Raw genomic sequence first — 27,103 nt, 5'->3', positions numbered from 1 at the left:
AAACGCAGAAAGCAGAAGACCTCCCTGTCTCCCATTTTGGGACCTTTGGTCAGTATGGCATTGGCCGAGTTTCTTCTCTTAGTTTTTGAAGCTGACAGGATAATGAAGCTTTCTAAAACAGGACCAGGACTGGTGCACTCATAAGCAGAAAATGCATCCTAAGTCTGCTCCTTCCTGACTTTTGCCCTGGAGCAGCAGTGTGGTGAGGCTGGGGGATCTGTAGGTCGACAGTTATGGATTAAAGCAGGACACTGCAAAAAATTTCTGTAAAGGCTCAGCTAATATTTCAGACTTTGAGAGCCATATGGTTTCTATTTGCAACTGCTTCCTTCTGCCAATACAGCAGAATGCCAATCTACTGCCTGGGCTGTGGTGAAGGAAACTATAGCATTTACTGCAGAGTCACAATATTCATATACCCCAATGGTTTTCAGGGCAACATTATGGGTGAGGGTCCCAGGGTAATTGATCAGCTCCTCAAACTTCTTCTGACTGGTTCTTGGTGAGGTAACAGGGCAAAGTTACAGGAATCTCAAACATCAAAACTCTGGCTCTAGGCAGTCTATGGTCTAGTGTTTGTGGTCAGCGGTTTCCATCTAGTAAGATCCTGATTTTTGTAAAAACAATTTAAGAACGTGCATCAGATGGTTATCTATATTCCTCAAGGAAAAAAATCCCTGTAACTTTTAATAGCTGACCTATTATTTATTATTACTTTCTCTTTAACTCGGAAAGGCCTAGGAGGCGAAAGATTTTTTCACAGGCAAAAAGTCAGGAATGCATGAGATCTGTCACTGAAACCGCTAACCCTTCCCTGCTCCAGCTCAGTTTCCCTTGCCGCATACTACCTGTGTATCCCTGGGCCTCTACGGGCCTCAGGCTCTGTGTCACTTCCTAAGATTGAGACGCTTCTGTAAGTGTTTTGTAAATCGGACAAAAAGAGCCGAGTCTTCGCCAAAGTTATGCTCACTTTACCCCTACACACGTCTGGTCCAGCATCCGATGCGCAGGCGCAAGGGGGAGGGCGGCGAGAGCACGCTAAGAAGGGCGGGTCCCACGGGGCAGAGCGCGGGTCCGCTGCACGCAGGGTCAAAGGCGGCGCTGTCGCCCTGGAGACGGCTTACCAGCTGCCCGCGGCCACCGACTCAGCTTTCTTTGCGGACAACGCGGGGCCAAGAAGCTGAGGCTATGTCGGTTGCCGCCTCCTTCCCTAAGCGCGCGTCCTTTGCTGCAGCTGACGGCTTGCCTGAGACTGAGAACAACGCTGGGGAGCCGGAGAATACCTATATTCTTCGGCCCATTTTCCAGCAAAGGCGGGTAGAAGACGGGCTGTGGCGGAGGCGACCCTCGAGACTCCTGCCGGCCCCAGGCAGAGCTCGCCTAATAGCTAGGGTGTCTGGAAGGAGCGCGGCGGGTGGGGGGTGGGGTGGGATGGGGCGAAGCGGACTATGGAGGATGGGGCGGGGCTAGAGGCGGAGGGGCGGGCAGGGGAGGAGCCCGGGTGTTGGCGGAGCAACTTGAGAGGGAGGAAGGGACGTGACCCGGGAAGGAAGGACTGGGCGGAGGGAGGATGCGGTGCTGTTCCGCTTGGCCTTCAGCTGCAGGGAACAGCAGAGGACCGAGCCACTGATTGCAGGGTTAGAGCGCTCGGAGGTAGTCCCTTAGAGTAGCGCAGTAGGGATAGTTGACTCTCGGAGTTTCAGAAAGTGGACACAGAGGAATTGAGATGGTTAGATGGCAGAAAACAAACGGCTTGCTTTGAATGCCATTCACTTTTGAGGGTTCATTTGTGCATAAGTGTGCCCAGAATGCGCTTATTCCTCTGCACGAGACCTGTATGTGTTCATATTATAGTCTTACCCAAATAGTATCCAGAGGCTTTTGGCCTGCCACCCTGATACCTTCCCAGAATTAAGGCATAAAGTCTTGTGTAGAGGACGGTCAGGGTTGTAGGATCCATCAATAACTTCATTTTCCCAAGATTAAAAAAAAAAAAATTTAGACTTTCCCAAGCCCCTCCTCTGTTACTTGAAATTACATTCCCAAATCAAGTGCCTGGTGAATACTAGAAGCCAGGAACGTTAGTTATAATGTGATAAAAAGATTTCATGTAGCAATTTTCTGGTGGATAGCGCGTGTGTGTAGTCACCTCAGTCGTGTCCGAGTCTATGCAACCCTATGGACTGTAGCGTGCCAGGCTCCTCTGTCCATGGGATTCTCCAGGCAAGAATATTTGAGTGGGTTGCCATGCCCTGCCCCAGGGGATCTTCCCAACCCAGGGATCCAACACAAGTCTCTTAGGTATCGTGCGCTGGCAGGTGGATTCTTCACCACAAGGGCACCTGGGAAGTCCCTGGTGGCTTAGAAGGGGCATTAAAAAAGTATGCTGTTATCTTGGTTAAACATTCTGAATACATAGAATGCCCTTCACCTGTGTTTCTGTTGTAATACAGAGCAAGATTAACAGCAAGTATATATTATGTAGAAATAACACTATAAGATTATTTGTGACTTGCTGAATGCCTTTGACATTTCCTGAGAGTGGAAAGGACTTAAAGGAAAAGCCAGATATAGTATGCTTGTTGATAGGAAAACCACATTTTGAACAGATCAAATCCTGTAAATTTATCCATTATTTAAAATTTGCTGTGAGAACAAGCAGCCAAGAGACCAAAGCGAATACTATTAAGAAGTAGTAAGGGGCTACTAGTACTACCAAATATTAAGCTGCATTATAAGCTCAAAACTTAAAACATTCTGGTAACTTGGCACATGATAAACAAATCAACTGAGAGACTATATAGCCCAGAAAAGGAACCTAGTGTTGTAACCTGTAATAAATGCAACTAAAATGCTAATAATATTGTTAGGGTGGCTAAATTAGGGGAGACTTTTTTCTCTGTCTTCATTTATTCAGTAATTCATTTCTTCAGAAAATATTTGCCGTGTGCTGGATGCTGTTCTAGAAATGGGATATAACAATGAACAAAACAGATAAAAAATTCTGCCCTATGGAGCTTGTGTTGTAGTTGGGTCAGACCACAAACAAGATAATTACATAAGTGAACCATATAGTGTATCAGATAGTAATAAGTACTTGGAAGGGAGCTAGATAAAGTGATATAATAGGAGGGTGGTTTGAAGTTTTAGAAAGGGTGGCTAGGGAAAGAGACTTTTGAATAAAGACTTGAAAGAAGTGAAGGAGCTAGATATGCATGTAAAGAGAGGAACTGGACCTCTTACAGAGGTTAACATCAAGTGCAGAAGCGCTGAAGTTTGCATGTCTGGTGTGGTCCAAGAACATACGGAAGGCTGGTGTGGCCTGAGTGGAGAGAACGAGGGGCACAGTAGTAGAAAACAAGGTCAGAGAGTTTACTAGGGTAGATCAAATGGGACCTTGCAAGTCACAGAATGTTGCTTTTACTCTGAGTGAGGGGGAAAATATTTGGGTATTTTAAACAGGAATGTCATGATCTGGCACATATTTTAATAGCACCAGTCTAGTTACTGGTTGAGAACAGGTTTTGGGGGCAAAGGCAGACACAGAGATGTGTGAGGAGGTCATGGTAATCAGGAAAGAAGCAGTGGTAGCTTGGAGCAGGGTGGTGGTAGTTGACTGGTGAGTGATTGAATTTTAGGTTATTTTGAAGGTAGAATTGGTAAGATTTGGTCATGAATGGGATGAGGGCTCTGAGAAAGACAACCACACTGACTCCAGGGCGTTTGGCTTGAGCAACTGGAAGAATGGAGTTGCCATTGACTGAGATTACCGAGTTTTGGTGAGAAATGATCAGAAGCTCAGTATTGGGTGTACTAAATCTGAGTTGCCTCCTAGTCATCTGGATGGAGCGCTGGTGGGAATATGTGGTCTGAAGTTCAGGGGAATGGTCCAGGCTGGAGATATAAGTTTGCAATATGACTTGTTTTCTTAATTTGTTTTTATTACTTTTATAATAAAAATATGAAAAAGAAGGATCAAATGATTGTAATGACAAAAAACTGCAGGAAGTTGAGCTGTGAAGTTCAACTTTAGGATTTTGGAGTTACCAATTGGATGTTTTGAACTGATTCATTTAGGTTCAGACCCTCTGTGGTTAAAGACTGTATCCATGCTGTACTCAAGGAGGAACTGGCCAGTGCTGAATACTCTCCGGAAGAAATGCCTCAGCTCACAAAACACTTATCAGAAAATATTAAAGATAAATTAAAAGGTAATAGTGATGGTAATTGGAAAAGACTTGTTCCCTTCAAAATACAATTTTACCAATTTATCGCCTTTACTTTTAAACAAGGGACATAGCTTAGCTGTGAATTCTGTTAAACAAATTTTTCTTCGGTGTTGGTCTTCCCAATTATTTGGTAACTTTCACTCATACAGGTTTTTGCATATGGTGGGAAAGAGCAAAGGTGTGAAATACCTAGTTGTACTGAATGACTATCCAAGATATCCCAGTATACAGAAAGATCGGAAAGTACAGGGGCTCATTTCCTCCATAACTTCTGATATCTGCTGAGCTATCAAGTCCTCAGCTTCTTATCATATCCTCCCAGATGGACCTCAGTCCATCTCTCTAGCCAAATACTTAACCACTTGCCCTACTCAGCTCTCCACTCCTGCCTCACTCTACACCTGCAGGGCTGATCTCATGCTTTTCCTCCTTGTTCTTTGTCTTTCTATCTCTCTTACTCTCTTTTGTTAATAATGTCATGCCATCTGAAAAGTCCTTTCTGTCTACCCTTTAAAAACTATTTATTTTGGCTGCACCTCATGGCTTGTAGAATCTTAGTTCCCCAGCTGGGGATTGAACCCAGGCCATGTCAGTGAAAGCCTGGAATCATAACTAGGCCGCCAGGAAACTCGCTACCTACCCTTTGGGGCTGGTGCACTAGGATGATCTGGAGGGATGGTACAGGGAGGGAGGTGGGAGGGGGACTCAGGATGGGGAACACATGTATGCCCGTGGTGGATTCATGTTGATGTGTGGCAGAACCAATACAATATTGTAAAGTAATTAGCCTCCAATTAAATTAAAAAAAATTATTTTGGAGGGAAGAATGTCTTTGTAATCGTAATACATTTTCATTGTAATAAACCTGGAAAATATACATAATGTGTTTTTTAATTTTTTTAATAATGTGTTTTTTAAAGTTATATAAAAGCCTATTAACCATGATAGTTTCCATTTAATACTTTGATATATTTTCTTATTTTTAATAACATCTCAATTTTTAGAAATATAAAAAAATACAAAGAAAATTGCAATTCCATTCCATCATCCAAATTAACTGTTAGTATATTAGCATTGTTTTCAGATTTTTAATGAAATTCTGTTAAAATTATTGTAAAAAATACATGCTTGCTATTAAGTTAAAGTGTAGAAAGATAATTAAAATTAGAATAATCACTTCAAATGCCTATATCCATGAAGAATTATTAGTATTTCATGAATATCATACCAGACCTCTTTTCTATATATGCATGCGTGCTTAGTTGCTTCAGTCGTGTCTCTTTGTGACCCCGTGAACTGTAGCCTACCAGGCATCTCTGTCCATGAGATGCTCCAGGCAAGAATACTGGAGTAGGTTGCCATTTCCTCCTCCAGGATATCTTCCTGACCCAGCTATCTAACCCTGGTCTCCTGCATTGCAGGCATATTCTTTACCTACTGAGCCACCTGGGAAGCCCCTTTTCTATGGATAAATACTTTATGGATAAATACTTTAAAAACAATGATATACTATAGAGTATTTCCCATAGCATTGTAACATTTATTCTATATTTAAACAGTCCCTTCACCATGTTATTTCCATTTCTGAGTTCTTTTTTCTGGTTCATTTCTTACCTAATAAGATTTTGTTGTAAGGTTTTTCAGGAAAGGCTCAGGAATGCTTTATTCCCTAGATTCTTTCATGTTTGAGAATGTCTTTAAACCAAAATATATTTTGGATGAATATAATATTTTGAGTTACTTTTTTTGAGAATCTTACAGATAATTGCTTCACTGTCTTCTTGCATTAAATGTTATCATGGAGAAATCCGAGGCCCGTCTGATGTTCTCTGCAGAAAGAATCCTGTCCTTAACCTTGATGCTCAATAGCTTTTCTAGAGTATAGTTTGATATTGAGCATTTTATGTCTGTTAATCTGTGGATTTTATTCTTTCTATATTGGAGAAATTGTCTTGTATCTTTTTTTTTCTTGTACATTTCCAGCTCCATTTGTTAGATTATCCTCTTCAGGACGCCAGATATCGATGGGTTGAATCACCTCTGTCTACCACATTTATTATCTTTGCTGTAATCTCTTCCTTTTTCTTTGACATATACTTCTGATTATCTTAAGTCAGTAATTCAATTTTCATTTGTGTCTGTCCCGTCTCTTGCCATTTGTAAGTGATTAGTTCTGCACTGATAGATATGGGTATTCAGTTTATTTCCTAGGCCTATATTCTCCCTTTTCATCTTTCTGTTGTTTTGTAATCTGATTGAGTTCTTATTTTATTGAATTTGTAAGCTTATATTATGAATCAGCTGTGAGGAATTTGTTTGTTCCTTGATTTATGTTATCTCCTGGGTTGAGTTTTTTGGTCTTTTAAACAGTAAATTTCTTTTCTGGCTAGTTTTTTGGCTCGTTTTTGCTGTTTTCCTTATTACCATTCAGCTTCTTTTTATTTTTGCTCTGATGTGGTATTGGTGATTTTTTTTTTTTTTTTACTTTTTAGCCTTTTTTTTTGCCCTCCTCCCACTGTATCTAAGACTATATTATTTTTCCATCAGAACTATATTTTAAGCTCTGGGCATTTAATATTCTAGGCACATTTCTAAAGCATGGGTATGAGAAAAGGAGGAAGAGGAATGGATAGAGAAGGAGGAAGGTCAGCTGAGCTGTGTGCAGTGTTTTTAAAAAATAACTTGGGCTCTGTCTCCTTCTGAGACTTTGTTAAGTATCCTGAATTCAAGTTCATGTCCCTCAATGGAAAGGTACCTGTAAATGTTCAGACTATTTGCCTAATTTACCATATGATCCTGGAGCTTTTACTTTCATAAAAAAAGAATTGGCTCTGTCTCAATTTTGCCTATTTAACTTTTCCTTTAAAAAAAAATTTTACTGTTTCCATTTTTCTTTGGTCAGAAAAGAGGGAAGATAAAGATGCCCATTCAGGTTTCTGTCCCCAAAATTTGGTGTTGGAGAGAATTTTCAGGATTTTGCTGTTTTAGCAGTATAGTTTTGGGGGAGGTAGCCAAGTTGTCCTTGGCCATTCCATGTAATTCAGAATCTTTTGGTATCTTTTCTATCTTACTGAACAGCTTGTAGTTTTCTAAAGACCCCATGCGCTATGTCTTTGCATGTGCTGTGCCCCTCCATAGAATGGAGAGACATTGTTCATTTGATGAAATCTCACTCGTCTTTCAGGACCCAGCTCGCTTATCGCATCCTCCAAGAAGTCTTGTCATTCCTTCTCCATTGCCCAGTCAAAGCGAGGAGCCTCCCAGCCCTGTGCTCCTAATGTACCTTGTACATGCCACTCTTTGAATTACTACTCAACGGCATTTTCATTTTATTTTCTGTGTTTGCCTTCCCAACTACTATGAGTTCTTTAAGGCAAGAAGGATGTCTTATTTACTTCTGTGTCTCCAGGGCCTAGCTCAATACCTGACTTAGAGCAAGAGAGAAAGGAAGGAAGCAAAGACCTATTGAGAGACCGCTGTGGAAGAGAAATGGGTAGACACAGGAGGAAACTTGTCTCTTCTATCCTCATAACACTTCCAGGAGGAAGGTAGTGATACGCCCATTTAACAGTTGAGGGAGACTTAAACGGAAAAGTTAAATAACTTGTCTAAAGTTACACACTTATTAAGCTTACTGTTAGAATTTGTCCTCAAATCTCTGACTCCCAGACTTATAGTCATACTCACTAAGTGTATAGACCAAATGTTTGTGTTATCAGGCTGCCATATATTTGCTTCTATATAACTTTCTTTTTTGTTTTTCTTTCCAGAAATGGGATTTGACCGATATAAAATGGTGGTACAAGTAGTGATTGGAGAACAAAGAGGAGAAGGTGTATTGTGAGTAGTTAGTTTTTCCTTTTCTTTTTATTTTTATAAATTTCTTATTGGGTATTCATCTTCTTGACAATTCAGTAAGTTCCTGTCTTTGCAAGGATGTGAGGAAAGGACAGTGTAATAAAATGCATGTGTGAACTGAAGAGATCCTGGTACTGAGCAGTGAGGTTGACAGTCTGGGTAAGTTCCATGGGGTAACTCACTTTTCAAAGTATCTGTAGGCTAATAACCCTTTGAGAGTTTATATGCTCCTAAGATAGTGTAGGATTATGTATATATGTTGCCTTGGTCTTACCATTCTCTTGAATTAATTTCTTTAAAATTGTCTGAGGGACAGTTTTCATAGCTATTGCTATTGGCCTGGGCTTCTGTTTCTTAAAGTACACTCTGTTTTTGGTTTTTGTTTTTTTCCGGTCCCGATGTCAGTTACCTAACTTGTTTCTCTTATGTTTTTTGGATTATTCTCTCCTTCACTGGTTCCTCTAAACAATGCCTAGTTTAGCATTTTGTAAGACAGTATGAAAATATTTGCTGGATGAATTAAAAAAAAACAAAACCCTGTAGACGCTATCACTGAGAATTTTCACTGTAGATTGTTAGATTGGGAAAGGACTACAGATTTTTTCCAGCGTCCAGTCCCCTTATTTTATGATGACACTTACGAGGTTCAGCATGATTTGCCCCAAATTATGTATTTGGCTTGTGTCAGGGTCACTGTACTCTTTACCCTGGTGTCCTCTTCCATTTGGTCAAAAGGCTTCAGATTTCTTCACCACAGAGAAACTAGGAAATACTTTATTATTCTGTCACCTCAGATTCAGTGTGTTCAAATAGAGTTCCATATTTCTCTTTGCTTCCTCTTCCTGAATCAGTCAGACATTTCCATTTCTCTGTCTCCCGCAGTGTTACCCAGGTCCCCCTGCTTAAAGTGTGGCGTCTTCTTCTATGTAGCCCTGACTCTCTCTTTGCACACACTGTAACCTGGATGCCAGGGTTGCTTAGCTTCCCCTTATCAACACTTCCAGACTCTGATCTTTCTCCTCTGCAATTCACACACAAGGCTAGTGTCCCTGAAGTATGCCCTTACTTTTCTTAAATTCTGTAGAGTTTATTTCAAACCTTATAAAGCATAAACTCCTCAAACTTGTCGACTGTTCAGTGTGATCAGGACAAACTCTAAAGTATGGTATATAAGGCCTCCCTTACCTCCTGTTAAAACTTTCATCATCTAAAATTTCAGGCATATACAACTGCAGACACCAAGGAACTTCCATGTGTCTGTTACTTAGCTTTAAGGTTATTAACCACACACTCATGTTGTTTCATTTATACCTCCACCTACTCTCCCTGCCTCCACCAGATTATTTTGAAGGAAATTCTAGTCATCATATCATTTCATCTGTAAATACAATATTTATCTCTAAAATATAAGGGCCTTTTTTTAAACATAATAAAATAGCACATTTAAACATTGAAGGTCCTTAATATTATAAAATATTCAGTTGGCTTTTTTTCTCTTCTTAAAACACACCAGGTAAGAGTCCATGCCTGGTGCAGTGCCTTACTGGTGTCAAGGATGTGGGCTCTCCTGTCTTGCACTGATATGTCCTCATCTGTATCGTTGAAGGTAACTCTGTACTACATTTATCCACATTCCTTAAGAGAAAGAGATAGAAGGAAAACATAAATGCCTTTCCATTTTCAACACTTCAAACTTATGATTACACTCTCTTCTGATTTCAGTTGTTTCTGTTGAGAAATCAGCTCTTAGTCTTATTTTTGTTCCTTTGGAGGTGATGTGTCTTTTTTCCTAGCCACTTTAAAATGTTTTTCTCGTTGTCTTTTTAGTATGATATATATGGTTTTCTTTGTATTTATTCTGCTTGAGGTTCTTAGGACTTCTTGAATTTGCGGGCTCTTGAATCTTGTCGTATCAGCTTGAGAAAAGTCTTAACCATTTTTTCTTTTTTTTAAACAAGTCTTTTATCTTAGAATAGTTTAGATTTATAGAAAGGTTTCAGAGATAGTACAGAGAATTCTTAAATATTTCACATCCAGTTTCTTCTGTTATTAACATCTTCTATTAGTTTGGTACATTTGCCATAATTAATGAACCAATATTTATGCATTATTATTAACTGAAGTGCATACATTATTCCAGTTTCTTTAGTTTTTACCTAATGTTGTTTTTCTGGTCTAGGATCCTATCTAGGGTACCATATTACATGTCTTTTCTTAGTCTTCTCTTGGCTATGACAGTTTCTCAGATACTCTTTGGTTTTGATGACCTTTGACAGTTTTGAGAGGTATGGTAAGTATTTTGTAGAATGTCCCTCAAATGGGATTTGTCTGCTTGTAATAAGCCTGGAATTATAAATTTTGGGGAGGAAGATAGCAGAGGTAAAATGCTGTTCTCATTATATTATTTCAGGGTACATGTTGTTAGCATTACATATTACTATTGATGTTAACTTTGATACCTATCTGAGTAGTATTTGTCAGATTGTCCACTGTAAAGTTACTCTTTCTTTCCTTTTCATACTGTACTCTTTACAAAGAAATCACTACGTGCCACCCACACTTCAGGAGCAAGTGGTTATACTCCACCTCCTTGAAGGCCGAGTGTCTACACAAATTATTTGGAATTTTTCAGCATAGAAGATTTGTTTCTTCTTTCCCATTTATTTGTTTATTCATTCATTTATTTATTTCAGTTTGGACTATGGAAATTTATAATTTGGAATATAATCCAGTTCTACTTTATTTATTTCATTGCTCAAATTGTTCCAGCTTTGGCCATTGGGAATTCTTTCAGTTGACTCCTGGGTCCCTTTTACATACCCTGCCATTGTGGGGTTTTTGAGCACATCCTTATTTACTGGCACTATAAAATGTCTCACCTTATCCATTCCCTGCCCCAGCCCTAGAATCAGCCACTTCTCTAAGGAGCCTTGATTCATTTTATTGGATAATGGCATTAGATACTAAGATCTGGGTGCTATATGTGGCTATTATCCTTTAAAATATTGCCTCTGCTTCCTTGCTCGCTTCTGTCCTTTATGGATTCCAGTTACAAATATTTAGATCTTTTTACAGTAATAGACATATCTCTTATGATGCTATTTTCTGATTTTTTTGTTCTCTGTACTTCAGTTTGGATATTTTTCTATTGACTTGTCCCTCAGTTCACTAATCCTCTTTTCTATTCTGTCTAATCTGATCTTAATAAACCCACCAGCTGAATTCCTAACTTGTTACTATACTTTGCAAGTAAAGTATAAAATCCATTTAAAATCTTTTTTCATAGATTCTAATTGTCTAATGAAATTATTTTTTAATCTATGTTCTCCATCCTCCTTCTCTCCTCTTTTTACATTTTGGTCTTAGCAGTGCTACCCTTGTCTCTGAATTGTGTGTTAGCCTATTTTCTTTGACTATTTTTTTTGTCTTATTAATCTTTCATATGGCTCTCTCTCTTGGCATGCCTACTTTGAGTCCTGGATATTGTGTTAAAAAATTGTAAGACTTGCAGATAATATTATTTTCCTCCAGAAGAGGTTTACCTTTCCTTTGTTATTCAGGTAGAATATGGTCTACTTATCTGAATCCAATCAGATACTGAGCTAAGTTGAGGTTGGCTTGTTGCTGTTTTGATAAGGCATCCTCCGTCTTTACCTCACCCTTCTTTCTTGAATGTAGCCCTCCACATCTTTCAACCAAGAACCCGGAGTGTTCATTGGAACCTGATCTACTGACTTTTAGTCCTTTTCTTCTGAGTGTTAAACTCCTCTTCATTCCAAAGGCTTTTTCTGTAACGAATTAGTTTCCTAGAAAAGCAAAAATATGTTCTTTTACGGTTCTGGAGATCCTACATTCAGTATGGGTTTTGTTGAGCTAAAATCAAGGTGTTGGCAGGCCTGTATTCCTCTTGGAAGCTCTGGGAGAGGGTTCACTCCCTTGCCTATTCCATCTTCTAGAGGCCACCTGCATTCCTCAGATCAAAACCCTTCCTCCATCTTCAATGCCAATAGCATTGCGTCTCCAAATGTCTCTCTGACCCTGACCCTCCTGCCTCCCTCTTTCTTTTATAAAGACTCATGATTACATGGAACCCACCTGGATAATCTCCCCATCTTAATATCCTTAGTTATATATCTGTAAAACCATTTTTGCCATGTAATATCACATTCACAGGTTCTGGGGCTTAGGACATAGACATATTTGGCCATTATTTTGCCTACCACGTTTAGCTTTTTAGGTTCCTACATGCATAGTTTCAGAATTTAACACATGTCTTGAGGGGAAACCTACCACGTGACAGGCTCAGTTCTACTCTCTCCTTTTTTCACAGGGATCTTGGCCCTTTCACATCTCCAGTTTTATGCCACCCCCAACTCCCCAGCCCTGCAAGACTGCCAGCAGTCCTGCAGATTTTTTTTTTCCCCTCAGTAATTGGTCCTTTTCCTGGAGAAAGCCCAGGCTCTCAGCCTCTACCTCTGTGCTTAGAGTTGGCAAGTGCCCCAGGGAGAACTTTGCTTCAGAGTTTCAGCTTGCTTCATGTGGTTCACCTTTCTCTGGAATTTTGGCTCTCCTAGTCTTTATTTCCTTCAGCAGCTCTCTGATTCATTTTATTTATTCTTTCTAATTGACTTGGTGGGAACATTTGGCCACCTACAAACTGTTCCATCATATTTCTTCTAAGTCTTTGGACATAATTTTATAAATATATAAAAATCTGTATATATATATATATATTTAAATGAATATAGCATTCTTTTGTATATAGCCAAGGGTTTTGAAATGACTCAAGTATCCCAGGTTTATTTTGTACATTTTCAGCCACAGTCTTAGAACTGGCCATTTTTCCAAGGAGCTCTGGTTCCTTTTTTTGGGAAATTGTGTAAAGAGACTACAATTCGAAAGTAAGGATTGTGTTTTGTGCATCTGTGTATCATTTACACCTAGCACTTTGCTTATATATAATACTGAACAAATACTGGTTAAATACATTTTTATATTCATGCTTTCACTTGGTTCTACTCAGCTTAAGTACTGCTTCCTTCATGAAATCTTCTTTGGCTTTTTGTCCTCTCTAAATTCTCTAAAATTCTTCAGCACTTCTACAGATTTAATTCAACTATTGTACAACTTGGACTTGGAGGCTTGGCCTAGATAGACAATATCTTTTAATCCTAAATAACCTGTAAATCAGCACCAACAGTACATTATCTTATTCTTTTGGTGAGTATTATTTTTTTTCACTAAATTAAGTTGAGAATTGTTTGAGGACAAAGCCAGGTTTTACTGATTCTGGACATATGATACTTGCTAAATAGATACTTGATTGATCTGTTAAGTATATTAACTTTATTTCATCCTGTTACAGTTTGGAAATAGGTGGAACTTTTTCGATATAAGAATGTGTGGCATATTAGGCTGGGGGGAGCTATTCTATGTAAAACTCAGGGAAAAAAGGCTTTTAAAATTGAATGAATATAGTATGGTATGTGTATATCTTTCTCTACAGACTTGAAGCTTAACTGCCTAGGTTCAAAGCCAAGCTTTGCCACTATATATTATATACTATATATTATAAATGACTTTAGAAAATTTATTAGTTTCTCAGTTTCCCTATTTATTAAATGGGTATATTAATAGTACCTATCTCATAGGATTAAGTAAGTTAATATAAAGCACTTAGACCAATGAGGCACAAAGTAGTGTTCAATAAATGTTAATGATGAATCATATACATACATTTAATAAAAAATAGAACATTTAAAATTACTTTTTAAAACTTATTATATTGTGAATATCTTTTCATGTTCTTAAAAGTGTTTTGTAAAAAATCTTTGATGGCTGCACAGAATTTCGTTACTAAGAAATACCATAATTTCATTTAGTAATCTAAAACTTCTTCATATTTGTTTCCATTTTCAAATAGACTTTTATTTTGACTGACATTTGTTCTTATCCATTAACTGGGGAGAGGAAAATGGCTAATTTTAGAATTTAGAGGTAGCATAGCATCCTGTAGAGATAATACTGGATAGAATTCTAGTTTAGAATTGTCCCTTTCTTCTCTAGGATCCTATACAGTGATCAGTTCAGTCACTCAGTCATGTCTGACTCTGCAACTCCAGCAGCACGCTAGGCCTCCCTGTCCGTCAGCAACTCCCGGAGTTTACTAAAACTCATGCCCATTGAGTTGGTGATGCCATCCAACCATCTCATCCTGTCGTCCCCTTCTCCTCCCGCCTTCAATCTTTGCCAGCATCAAGGTCTTTTCAAATGAGTCAGTTCTTCGCATCAGGGGACCAAAGTATTGGAGTTTCAGCTTCAGCATCAGTCTTTCCAATAAATATTCAGGACTGATTTCTTTTAGGATGGACGGGTCGGATCTTCCTGCAATCCAAGGGACTCTCAAGAGTCTTCTCCAACACCACACTTCAAAAGCATCACTTCTTCGGCACTCAGCTTTCTTTATAGTCCAACTCTCACATCCATACATGACTGCTGGAAAAACCATAGCTTTGACTAGATGGACCTTTGTTGGCAAAGTAATGTCTCTGCTTTTTAATATGCTGTCTAGGTTGGTCATAACTTTTCTTCCAAGGAGCAAGCGTCTTATAATTTCATGGCTGCAGTCACCATCTGCAGTGATTTTCGAGCCCCCCAAAATAAAGTATGTCACTGTTTCCACTGTTTCCCCATCTATTTGCCAAGAAGTGATGGGATCGGATGCCATGATCTTAGTTTTCTGAATGTTGAGCTTTAAGCCAACTTTTTCACTCTCCTCTTTCACTTTCATCAAGAGGCTTTTTAGTTCTTCTTCACTTTCTGCCATAAGAGTGGTGTCATTTGCATATCTGAAGTTATTGATATTTCTCCCGGCAATCTTGATTCCAGCTTGTGCTTCCTCCAGCCCAGTGTTTCTCATGATGTACTCTGCATATAAGTTAAATAAGTAGGGTGACAATATACAGCCTTGACGTACTCCTTTTCCTATTTGGGACCAGTCTGTTGTTCCATGTCCAGTTCTAACTGTTGCTTCCTGACCTGCATACAGGTTTCTCAAGAGGCAGGTCAGGTGGTCTGGTATTCCCGTCTCTTTCAGAATTTTCCACAGTTTATTGTGATCCATACAGTCAAAGGCTTTGGCATAGTCAATAAAGCAGAAATGTATGTTTTTCTGGAACTCTTGCTTTTTTGATCATCCGGTGGATGCTGGCAATTTGATCTCTGGTTCCTAGAACAGGTTGGACTAAATAATTTGTTTGGTCCTTTCCAGACCTACTTTCTCATATTATTGCTCAGAAATTGAACACATTTTATTAGCCAGAAGTCTAGGTATTATTTCCTCTAAAAGTCTAACCTGAAATAATCTTTAACAGAGCTTTCCACCCTGACTACCAAAGACTTCAAGGTATCTACCTCTTCAGCCATCAAGCAGCCAGTCAGAGTCTGAGGCTGCTAGACCCCTGGGCCTGTTACCTCCAGCTGCGAGCAGCCTCATCTGACTCCAGTCCCTTCTAGTGTACCCAGGATCTTCTGCTATACAAATATGATTTTCTATAGGTCATCTCATTCTGTGAAAAGGTTTGGAAGCACTGATGTATAAGAATGTATCATGGAAGACTTTTGCTTATGGCAGATATATGTGGTTCAGATCCTTGTCATATTGTTGACAATTCTCTACTCTTTGACTTTTTAGCATGGCTGCTCGCTGTTTCTGGGATGCTGACACTGACAACTGTACTCATGATGTTTTCATGAATGTAAGTCTGTTGGAAACCTTTTTTGCCTATCTTAAGGACACATGGGCATTCCAGATCAAATCCCTTAATATTTGTTAAGATGTGGCGACACTTTATTTATTTATTTTGGCCTCACAGCATGTGGGATTTTAGTTCCCCAACCAGGAATTAAATCCATGCCTCCTGCATTGGCAGTGTGGAGTCTTAACAACCGAACTGCCAGAGAAGTTCCTGAGGCCACTTAAGTTTTAGACATTTGTCTGACACGACTTCTAGATAAGATGATTTTACTGTCCATTTGTATTGTTAAAGCAGAAGCCTAGTGTGCTGATTATAGATAAGGACACTTTTATATCTACTGATGATATAACTCTTCACAAATTTGAAGTAGAAATAGCATACCACTTATTTGGTGCTAACAGACAGCAGTTTGTTAAGCTGCAAAGAAATTCGGGTGGCAGAGATTCCATGAGCAAAGGTGATTTTTCTTTCAGTAATAAAATTAATTACTTTATCTTAAAGCTATTTAGTAAAACTAAGCAAAAGTACAGAGGAATTTTTATAAAGAAGTTTCATTTAAACATTGGGACATTATTGACATGAATGTTTCATATATTTTAAACATATGTTGTTATTTGATGCTTATTTCCAGAAAGGATTCTGTCTTCTTTCCAAATGCTCTCAGGTTGTGAGTTAGTGGAGTCAGACTTAAAGTCGAGTAGAGTAGAAGAGAAGCACTAGATTGAGTGAATTGGGAGAGAGGCTCCATTTCTAGAGCTGTAACTTTCTAATTGAATGACTGTAGGTAAGTCATTGAGCCTTTCTCTGATTGTATCAGTAATATTAGAAAGCTATATTAGATATTCCTAAAGACTGGCTGTGGGTGACTAAGAATAATTTGAGGGACTTGTTTAAAATATAGGTGCCAGGGCTTTGCTCAATAAATTCTGATCAAATGAGCCAGGGGTTGGATCAGGGAATCTGAATCTTTAAAAAAGTTCTCCACATGATTATCTTACTGTCAGGTATAGAAGCTGCTGGCACAGATGATCCTAAGGTACCTTTTAGCTCTAAAATTGTGTGGTCCTACCAAAATTTTATCTTATGCTCAACTAACCTGAAGATCACAGGATGGACAGTAGGAAAGGATTAGTCGCTCAGTTGTGTCCGACTCATATCGACTGTAGCCCTCCAGGCTTCTTGTCCATGGAATTCTCCAGGCAAAAATACTGGAGTGGGTATCCATTCCCTTCTACAGGGGCTCTTCCTGACCCAGGGATCGAACCCTGGAACCCAGGTCGCCCGCATTGCAGGTAGATTCTTTACCATCTGAGCCACCAGGGCAGTGGGAAGTACTATGCAAATCTTCAAATATCAGCTCTCTGGGAGAAGGGTCAAACTCAGGTGGTGGTTTTCCCTGCTCTTTGAAAACTGCATATTTCCCTGAGTCCTTATATGACACAATTCATTCATTCAACAAATAATCCTGAGCTTCTATTATGTGCCTTATATTTTAATGTTTTGATTTTGTTATAATCTGTTATTACATTTAGAAAGTAGAGAAGAAAGTAGGGGATAACCCATAACTCAATTCCTTTATTGCTAGGAATAAAATGATGAATAAGATAGTCATGATTTCAGCTGGTCAAGAGCTTATAAACCCATGGAGACTAGACAATACTCATATTAACCAATATGCAGTTTAAAATTTTAGGTATTATTACTTAGTAATGGAGAAGGCAATGGCACCCCAACTCCGGTACTCTTGCCTGGAAAATCCCATGGACGGAGGAGCCTGGTAGGCTGCAGTCCATGGGGTCGCTAAGAATCGGACACGACTGAGCGACTTCACTTTCACTTTTCACTTTCATGCATTGGAGAAGGAAATGGCAACCCACTCCAGTGTTCTTGCCTGGAGAATCCCAGGGACGGGGGAGCCTGGTGGGCTGCCGTCTCTGCGGTCGCACAGAGTCGGACACGACTGAAGCGACTTAGCAGCAGCACCAGTAGCAGCAGCATTGCTTAGTAAAGATGATCAGGATCTGGATTTAGAATATAGGATTAATGGGGCAAGTGTCTAAAAGTCATTTTTGAGAGCCTGGTCTAGGTTGCTGACTTAGTCTACTATATCTTTAGTTCAGTTTATTGAGTGTTTATTTAGGCCTCATTTTTCAGTGCTTAAAGTATTTTTTTTATTTGGGAGAAAATCCCAGGAAGGGCCAGTAGGAGTTGAGGAAATGAGAGAGGGGAGAGAAAAGCATATTATTGAACTGATTACTGTGGATAGCCGGGGCTCAATTCCTGTGAAGAACTCTAGGTGGCACTGGAAGAACAGTGCCAATCAACGGTGGGGTCTATAAGACCAATGCCAGCCTACAAATGGTTTGGTATATGTCTTCAAAAAGATAAGTATATAAATTATGTATAAGGGTTTAGAAACTCTCATGGAATTTGACAGAGTAATTTTATGTTCATTGAATCAAATTAATAAGAAGTTTAGGTTGTATTTATCTGTTTCTTTTTTCATTTCATTTTCTTAATAATTTTTATTTTATTTTATGAAAGTATCGTTCATAAGGGATTGGAAATTAAAACAAACAAAAAATGATGCTCCTCACCACAGACAGTACTATTTTATTTTATTTTAGCAATACATATTTTATTGAAGTATGGTTGACTTACAATGTTTCAGATGCACAGCAAGGTGATTCAGTTATACATATACACATATATTATTTTTTAAATTATTTGACATTATAGGTTATTACAAGATATTGACTATAGTCCCCTGTGCTATACAGTAAACCTTTGTTGCTTGTTGCATATCTATTTATTTAAATTAAGAATATGGCATTCTATTCATGCTAAGTCAAACAGGTGGAATCAAAATGTCATAAATTTTTTAGTTAGGCAAAAATTCATAAGTTTTCTAAAATATATGTATTATACATATTATTTGTATGTAAGTATACAAAAGCTTTTCTACTATGCTTGAGAAAGAACATCAAAAGGAAAAAGGAAATGGAGTAATTGGTAAACATAAACTAAATGAAATGGGAGTGCTAAATATGAAATAGAAAAAGTGAAACAAACTAGATAGAAATAAAGATAATCATATAGTCCAATTGTTTTTAAACATGACTGCTCATTAGAAACATGTTTGGAGCTCTGGAGAAAGAAAAAGCAGTACCTGGGCATTTGTATTTTTAAAAAATTTCCAAGATATTTCTGATATGCATCTGGATTTTAAAAAGTGATTACAGGATATAGAGTGCTATTATTTTCCTGTTGACCAATCATGATACAGTGGTATTAAGTGAATAATAGTTACATAAACACAATAGTAAAAGGTGTTTATCAGTTTTCACAGTCAGTAGCCAGACAAAAAATAAAAGCCAGCCGTAATGGCAACATGATTAACCTAACAATATAAAATAATTACATACAATTTGGAGCAGTCAAGCAAAGTGATGTGGCAAGTAGAAGTACATCATCCATGCACATGTTTTCATCTGCCAAGCAAGTCTGTGTCTTTTGGTTAGTGCATTTAATCCTACTACCATTTTCTTAATTGTTTTAAGTTTCTTTTCTTTTAAGAAATTTATTTATTTTTATTTTTTAATATAAATTTATTTAGTTTAATTGGAGGTTAATTACTTTACAATACTGTATTGGTTTTGCCATACATCAACATGAATCCTCTGCGGGTGTACACGTGTTCCCCATCCTGAACTCCCCTCCCTCCTCCCTCCCCGTACCATCCCTCTGGGTCATCCCAGTGCACCAGCCCCAAGCATCCTGTATCCTGCATTGAACCTGGACTGGCGATTCATTTCTTATATGATATCATATATGTTTCAATGCCATTCTTCCAAATCATCCCACCCTGTCCCTCTCCCATAGAGTCCAACAGACTGGAGCCTATTATACAGAGTGAAGTAAGCCAGAAAGAAAAACACTAATACAGTATAACAACGCATATGTATGGAATTTAGAAAGATGGTAACGATAACCCTGTATGCTACACAGCAAAAGAGACACAGATGTATAGGTTTATTTTCTGTAGGTCTTTGCCTTCTCTGTGTTTCCTGCCTAGAGAAGTTCCTTTAGTGTTTGTTGTAAAGCCAGTTTGGTGGTGCTGAATTCTCTTAACTTTTGCTGGAAATCTTTTGGTTTCTCCATCAAATCTGAATGAGAGGCTTGTTGGGTAGGGTCTTCTTGGTTGTAGGTTCTTTCCTTTCATCACTTTAAATATATCATGCCATTCCCTTCTGGCTTGTAGAGTTTTTACTGAGAAATCAGCTGCTAGCCTAATGGGAGTTCCCTTGTATGTTATTTATCCTTTTTCTTTTGTTGCTTTTTTAATTTTATCTTTAATTTTTGTCAGTTTGATTACTATGTGTCTTGATGTGTTCCTCCTTGGGTTTATCCTGCCTGGGACTCTGTGCTTTCTGGATCTGGTTGACTATTTCCTTTCCCATGTTATGGAAGTTTCCAGCTATTATCTCTCTGAATGTTTTCTCAGGGCCTTTTTCTCTCTCTTTTCCTTCTGGGACCCCTATAACGTGAATGTTATAGGGGGTGAGACAGAGTCTTGCTCGGTAAAGCTTTAATCCAATTGTCTGCTGATGGGTGAGATTGCTCTCCCACCCTAATAGTTGTTTGGCCTGAGGCAACCCAGCCTTGGGGTCTGTGGGCTCTATGGTAGGGTTAATGGTGAACTCCAAAAGGGTTTATGCCAAGGGGGACCTTCCAGGCCTGCTGCTTTCAGTGCCCTCATCCCTGTGGTGAGTTTCTTCCAACCCATGCCTCCACAGGAGACCCTCCAACACTAGCAGTCTCCTATGGGGTCACTGCTCCTTTCCTCTGGGTCTTGGTGCACACAAGATCTTGTTTGTGCCTTCCAAGACTGGTGTCTCTGTTTCCCCCCAGTCCTGTGGAAGTCCTATAATAAGATGCCACTGGCCTTGAGGTCAAATTCCCTGGGATTCCTAGTTCCTTTGTCGGATCTGAAAGCTGGTAAGCCTGATGTGAGGTTCAGAACCTTGACAACAATGGGAGAACTTTTTTGTTATTATTGTTCTCCAGTTTGTGAGTCACCTACCTGGTGAGTATGGGATTTGATTTTATAATGATTGTGCCCTTCCTACCATCTAGCTGAGGTAGAAATTGCTAGGCAGTGAGTGTAGGATTCTGAGATCTTAGTCTTGTTTTCATAAACATCTGGCTCCATTAGCCTAAAGTTATACCCTTTCTCCCAATTCCTAGAATGTGTGCTTGGTGTGATAAATTATCAGTACTCAGATCCAGGGAAGGGAAATAACTAACTTCTGTTCCATATGCCTAGGGAAAAACAACTGATGATCATTAATCTTAAGCCCATACATCAAAGTCAGTTCAGTCAGCTCAGTTGCTCAGTCGTGTCTGACTGTTTGCAACTCCATGGACTGCAGCATGCCGGGCCCCCCGTCCATCACCAATTCCCAGAGTTTACTCAAATTCATGTCCGTCGAGTTGGTGATGCCATCCAATCATCTCATCCTCTGTCCCCTTCTCCTCCTGCCTTCAATCTTTACCAGCTTCAAGGTCTTTTCAAATGAGTCAGCTCTTCACATCACGTGGTCAAAGTATTGGAGTTTCAGCTTCAGCATCCGTCCTTCCAATGAACACCCAGGACTGATCTCCTTTAGGATGGACTGGTTGGATCTCCTTGCAGTCCAAGGGACTCTCGAGAGTCTTTTCCAACACCACAGTTCAAAAGCATCAATTCTTTGGCATTCAACTTTTTATATAGTCCAACTCTCACATCCATACATGACTACTGGAAAAACCATAGCTTTGACTAGATGGACCTTTGTTGGCAAAGTAATGTCTCTGCTTTTGAATATGCTGTCTAGGATGGTCATAGCTTTTCTTCCAAGGAGCAAGCATCTTTTAATTTCATGGCTGCAGTTACCATCATGGCTGCAGTCACCATCTGCAGTGTTTTGGAGCCACTCAAAATAAAGTCTCTCACTGTTTCCATTGTTTCCCCATCTATTTGCTGTGAAGTGATGGGATTGGATGCCATGATCTTAGTTTTCTGAACGTTGAGTTTTAAGCCAACATTTTCACTTTTCTCTTTCACTTTCATGAAGAGGCTCTTTAGTTTTTCTTCACTGTCTGCCATAAGGGTGGTGTCATTTGCATATCTGATGTTATTGATATTTCTCCCAGCAGTCTTGATCCCAGCTTGTGCTTCATTCAGCGCAGCATTTCCCATGATGTAACTTGCATAGAAGTTAAATAAGCAAGGTGAAAATATACAGCCTTGACGTACCCCTTTCCCAGTTTGGAACCAGTCTGTTGTTCTAGGTCCAGTTCTAACTGTTGCTTCTTGACCTGCATATAGATTTCTCAGGAGGCAGGTAAGGTGGTCTAGTATTCCCATCTCTTTAATAATTTTCCACAGTTTGTTGTGATACACACAGTCAAAGGCTTTGGTGTAATCAGTAAAGCAGAAATAGATATTTTTCTGGAATTCTCTTGCTTTTCCTATAATCCAGCAGATGTTGGCGATTTGATCTCTGGTTCCTCTGCCTTTTCTAAAACCAGCTTGAACATCTGGAAGTTCACGGTTCACGAACTATTGAAGCCTGGCCTGGATAATTTTGAGCATTACTTTCCTGGAGTGTGAGATGAGTACTATTGTGTGGTAGTTTGAACATTCTTTGGCATTGCTCTTTTCTCTGATTGGAATGAAAACTGACCTTTTCCAGTCCTGTGGCCACTGCTGAGTTTTCCAAATTTGCTGGCATATTGAGTGCAGCACTTTAACAGCATCATCTTTTAGGATTTGAAATAGCTCAACTGGAATTCCATCACCTCCACTAGCTTTGTTTGTTGTGAAACACAACTGATGATTATTAATCTTAAATCCATACATCTGGTCCATGTAAAATAAAATGGCCAGGGGACATGAAAAAGGGTGGCAAATTAATCCAAGGATCAAGAGAAGCCATAAAGATGTTAAGTTAAGCATATTGACCTTTAAACTGATTAGTTAAAAATGATATATTTTAAGGGCAGGAGCTAACCAAAAATGCACAGATTAAGGATATAAATACTCTAAGTCCCACGTTTGGGTGACTCTCTTCCCCCTCTCAGTGTCTATGCTGAGAGCTTTGTACTTTCCTGCTCTTTAATAGATCCTGTTTGCTTGCTACCCTGAGTGTTTGAGTGTTCATGCAGTTCAGTCTTCAGCTCCAGAAACAAGAACTCGGATTCCCATTTCATCTCTACAGCTTCTTCTTTGTTTTTGATGTGGGGTACCTTTTTTTCGGTCGGTTCCAGTGTCCTTCTGTCTGTGGTTATTCAGCAGTTAGGTGCCAGATAGCATTATTTTAGAACACAATAATCCCATCCAAGAAGCCAGGGAACTGGGCTAACTGAAGAATTTGCTTTTGGTTAATAATCACATACTTGAACAATACTTGAACTCATGTTTTCTTGCATCATTGCCAGGCTAGAGGTGAGGTTGATGGGTTAGGAGGTACTGAGGCATTCATAAAACGAAGATCATGGCATCTGGTCCCATCACTTCATGGCAAATAGATTGGGAAACAGTGGAAACAGTGTCAGACTTTATTTTTTGGGGCTCCCAAATCACTGCAAATGGTGATTGCCGCCGTGAAATTAAAAGATGCTTACTCCTTGGAAGGAAAGTTATGACCAACCTAGATAGCATGTTCAAAAGCAGAGACATTACTTTGCCAACAAAGTTCCGTCTGGTCAAGCTATGATTTTTCCAGTGGTCATGTATGGATGTGAGAGTTGGACTATATAGAAAGCTGAATGCCAAAGAATTGATGCTTCTGAACTGTGGTGTTGGAGAAGACTCTTGAGAGTCCCTTGGACTGCAAGGAGATCCAACCAGTCTATCCTAAAGGAGATCAGTCCTGGGTGTTCATTGGAAGGACTGATGCTAAAGTTGAAACTCCAATACTTTGGCCATCTCTTGCGTAGAGTTGACTCACTGGAAAAGACCCTGATGCTAGGAGGGATTGAAGGCAGAAGGAGAAGGGGATGACAGAGGATGAGATGGCTGGATGACATCACTGACTCAATGCACATGAGTTTGGGTAGACTCCGGGAGTTGGTGATGGACAGGGAGGCCTGGTGTGCTGTGATTCATGGGGTTGCAAAGAGTTGGACACGACTGAGCAACTGAACTGAAGCATGTTGAACACCTCTAATAAGTACCTAAAACATGTTTTAACACATTTATTAGGATATGGAGCACATTTTGAGATTCTGAGTTAAAAGGTGGACAAATATATTTTATCAATTAAGAACAAACAACCAGACATCATTTGTCCTTATCCAGAATTTATGACAAGGTGCTGTATTTTCATTATCTGTGATACTATAATGCTGGGAGCCAGCGTGGAGAATCCCGCCCATGGCAAAGGTCATGAGGAAGAGGCTTGACAGGCAAAGGCGAGATCAGGACTCAAGGGAACCCCTGGACCTGCTCGAGCATCTACCCCAAAACCAGAATCTTTCTGTCTTACTATTTTATGTCTTTCACCAACTCTTCTGACATTAACAGGGGGCTATCCCCGACCACCTTTCTCTGGAAAGAGTTAACTTAGGGCTCTAGTTGATAAATCTCCTGGGCATGAAAGGAGTGTTTCAAGCCCCCTGTTAGCATTCTAGCTTACTTGGCAGGTTTATCCAGACTCTTGCAACATTGTTGAGCCAATACTTGCTGCCAAGTTCTCACATCCCTTATCCATTGTGTTCCTGGGAGTGCATATAGTCAGGATGTAGAAAAAACAAGCAGCAGCTTTAGCATTAGTAACATTAGACTTTGAGTTAATAAGTTCTTTCTTTGCTGTAACCCACTGAACCTTTGCTCCATAAAAATGTAAGTCTGTACTTTAAGGGTGATGCAGGCTAGGAATTTAAGAAGAAACACTTTAAGAGAAAATTATTGTTCTGGCTGACCAACCTTTATCAAAAAGGGGTCATAAAATATCAACAGGCCTCCGGGCCAGAAGATAATGTACAAAAAATAAGACTCTTGCAGGAAAGAACCTGATATCAATAAAAGTTAATACTGATGGAATGTTGAGTTGACTCTGCATTTTTCACCTTGCTGTATGTACAAACTCAGGGTATAAAAGCCCTCTCTGAAAATAAAGTAAACAGGCCTCGCTCACTGAAGCTTGGTTACTCCATGTCATTCTTTCCTTATCTCTTTCTCTATCTTTATTCGCCGATGTCGTCTATCCTGAGGATATCTCTGGACTCTAATGAGGCTGGACCTCAGCACTATAATATGCTTGGATTTGGTAATGCATATACTTTAAGAAACTCAAAGCATTTTAATTATATTATTTCTTTGATAAATCAGGAAAAATGGGAATATTTATTTTAAGAATAAACATTATGCCTCTTGAGAAATCTGTATGCAGGTCAGGAAGCAACAATTAGAACTGGACATGGAACAACAGACTGGTTCCAAATAGGAAAAGCTGTACGTCAAGGCTGTATATTGTCACCCTGCTTATTTAACTTCTATGCAGAGTACATCATGAGAAACGCTGGACTGGAAGAAACACAAGCTGGAATCAAGATTGCCAGGAGAAATATCAATAACCTCAGATATGCAGATGACACCACCCTTATGGCAGAAAGTGAAGAGGAACTAAAAAGCCTCTTGATGAAAGTGAAAGAGGAGAGTGAAAAAGTTGGCTTAAAGCTCAACATTCAGAAAATGAAGATCATGGCATCCGGTCCCATCACTTCATGGGAAATAGATGGGGAAACAGTGAGAGACTTTATTTTGAGTGGCTCCAAAATCACTACAGATGGTGACTGCAGCCATGAAATTAAAAGATGCTTACTCCTTGGAAGAAAAGTTATGACAAACCTAGATAGCATATTCAAAAACAGAGACATTACTTTGCCGACTAAGGTCCGTCTAGTCAAGGTTATGGTTTTTCCAGTAGTCATGTATGTGTGAGTTGGACTGTGAAGAAGGCTGAGTGCTGAAGAATTGATGCTTTTGAACTGTGGTGTTGGAGAAGACTCTTGAGAGTCCCTTGGACTGCAAGGAGATCCAACCAGTCCATTCTGAAGGAGATCAGCCCTGGGATTTCTTTGGAAGGAATGATGCTAAAGCTGAAACTCCAGTACTTTGGCCACCTCATGCGAAGAGTTGACTCATTAGAAAAGACTCTGATGCTGGGAGGGATTGAGGGCAGGAGGAGAAAGGGACGACAGAGGATGAGATGGCTGGATGGCATCACTGACTCGATGGATGTGAGTCTGAGTGAACACCGGGAGTTGGTGATGGACCTGGAGGCCTGGCGTGCTGCGATTCATGGGGTCGCAAAGAGTCAGACACGACTGAGCGATTGATCTGAAGTGAAAGTACATTAGCTTGCATTATATTTCTTCATTCAGAAAATCTATTATTTAACCATCTACCCTTTTAGTTAGCAACTTTGTAGCTATCCTGAGACAAGAAAATCTATAGCTATGCTCTGGAAAACCTGTTTCTTAAAGAAAGGTAAGTCTTCACCATTGAAAACTGATAAAGATCTGAGATGATGTTAATTTCACGTCTGTGCTGTCCTTTGGTACTAACTGAAATACTAACTATGGATTCATGTTTGCTTTCTGTTTTCTTTTTTTTTAGGACAGTTTATTCTGTGTTGTAGCGGCATTTGGCTGTTTCTACTATTGAATCTTGAAAGCTGGAAAAAGATATGACTATGAAGAAATATGAACTTTTTTACATTGTTAAATAAATATCTTGACAAAATAAAGTGGACAGTTTGGCAACTGAGTCTGTCGAGTTTTAGGTGTTATTTTAATGTTTCAATTTCATTATAACGTTACTACATTTAGAAGTTACAGAAAAAAGTAGGGACAATCTATAATGCAGTTGTTCAAACATAACCAGTGTTTATTTACAGGGTTAAAAACACCATATATACAGTTTTGTAACCTGATTTTTCACTTATAATGTCGTGTACAATTTTTATATCATTTTATTTGATTATAATTTTCAGCAGCCTACATTAATAGTTGCAATTCCATTAGGTTATACACGACTGGTTATTTTTGCCATGTTCTTATTGTGGGATTGATTATTTATAATTTTTCACTATAACTAACTCTGAGATCAGCTTACTTGTAAGTTTTTTTCCTGCATTTTAAATTATTTCCTTTATCTTTCACCTAGTATTTTTACTCAGTTCTTGCCACTCTCCACTCTCCACAGCTTGT

At 39.2% G+C, this 27,103-nt stretch overlaps 1 protein-coding gene across 1 annotated transcript; it reads left to right on the top strand.

Moving 5' to 3' along the window:
- Positions 988-26,660, top strand: TCTEX1D2 (Tctex1 domain containing 2). Its single transcript, XM_018046181.1, has 5 exons — positions 988-1,313; positions 4,078-4,211; positions 8,000-8,069; positions 15,781-15,844; positions 26,511-26,660. The coding sequence occupies exons 1-5, from the start codon at positions 1,003-1,005 to the stop codon at positions 26,556-26,558; spliced, it is 627 nt and encodes a 208-aa protein (XP_017901670.1). The 5' UTR covers positions 988-1,002; the 3' UTR covers positions 26,559-26,660.

This window comes from Capra hircus, chromosome 1, assembly GCF_001704415.2.
Source record: "Capra hircus breed San Clemente chromosome 1, ASM170441v1, whole genome shotgun sequence".
Taxonomy (NCBI): domain Eukaryota; kingdom Metazoa; phylum Chordata; class Mammalia; order Artiodactyla; family Bovidae; genus Capra; species Capra hircus.
Note: the sequence above shows the minus strand (reverse complement) of the source record. Positions and strands in the feature narration are given on the sequence as shown.

Bases quoted from the DNA above. Each gene is read 5' to 3' on its own strand.
- TCTEX1D2 (XM_018046181.1), top strand. From the start codon at position 1,003: ATGCGCAGGCGCAAGGGGGAGGGCGGCGAGAGCACGCTAAGAAGGGCG. The intron at 1,314-4,077 runs GCGGGTAGAAGA...TGATTCATTTAG, and splicing joins CGGCCCATTTTCCAGCAAAG to GTTCAGACCCTCTGTGGTTA. The intron at 4,212-7,999 runs GTAATAGTGATG...TTTTCTTTCCAG, and splicing joins TATTAAAGATAAATTAAAAG to AAATGGGATTTGACCGATAT.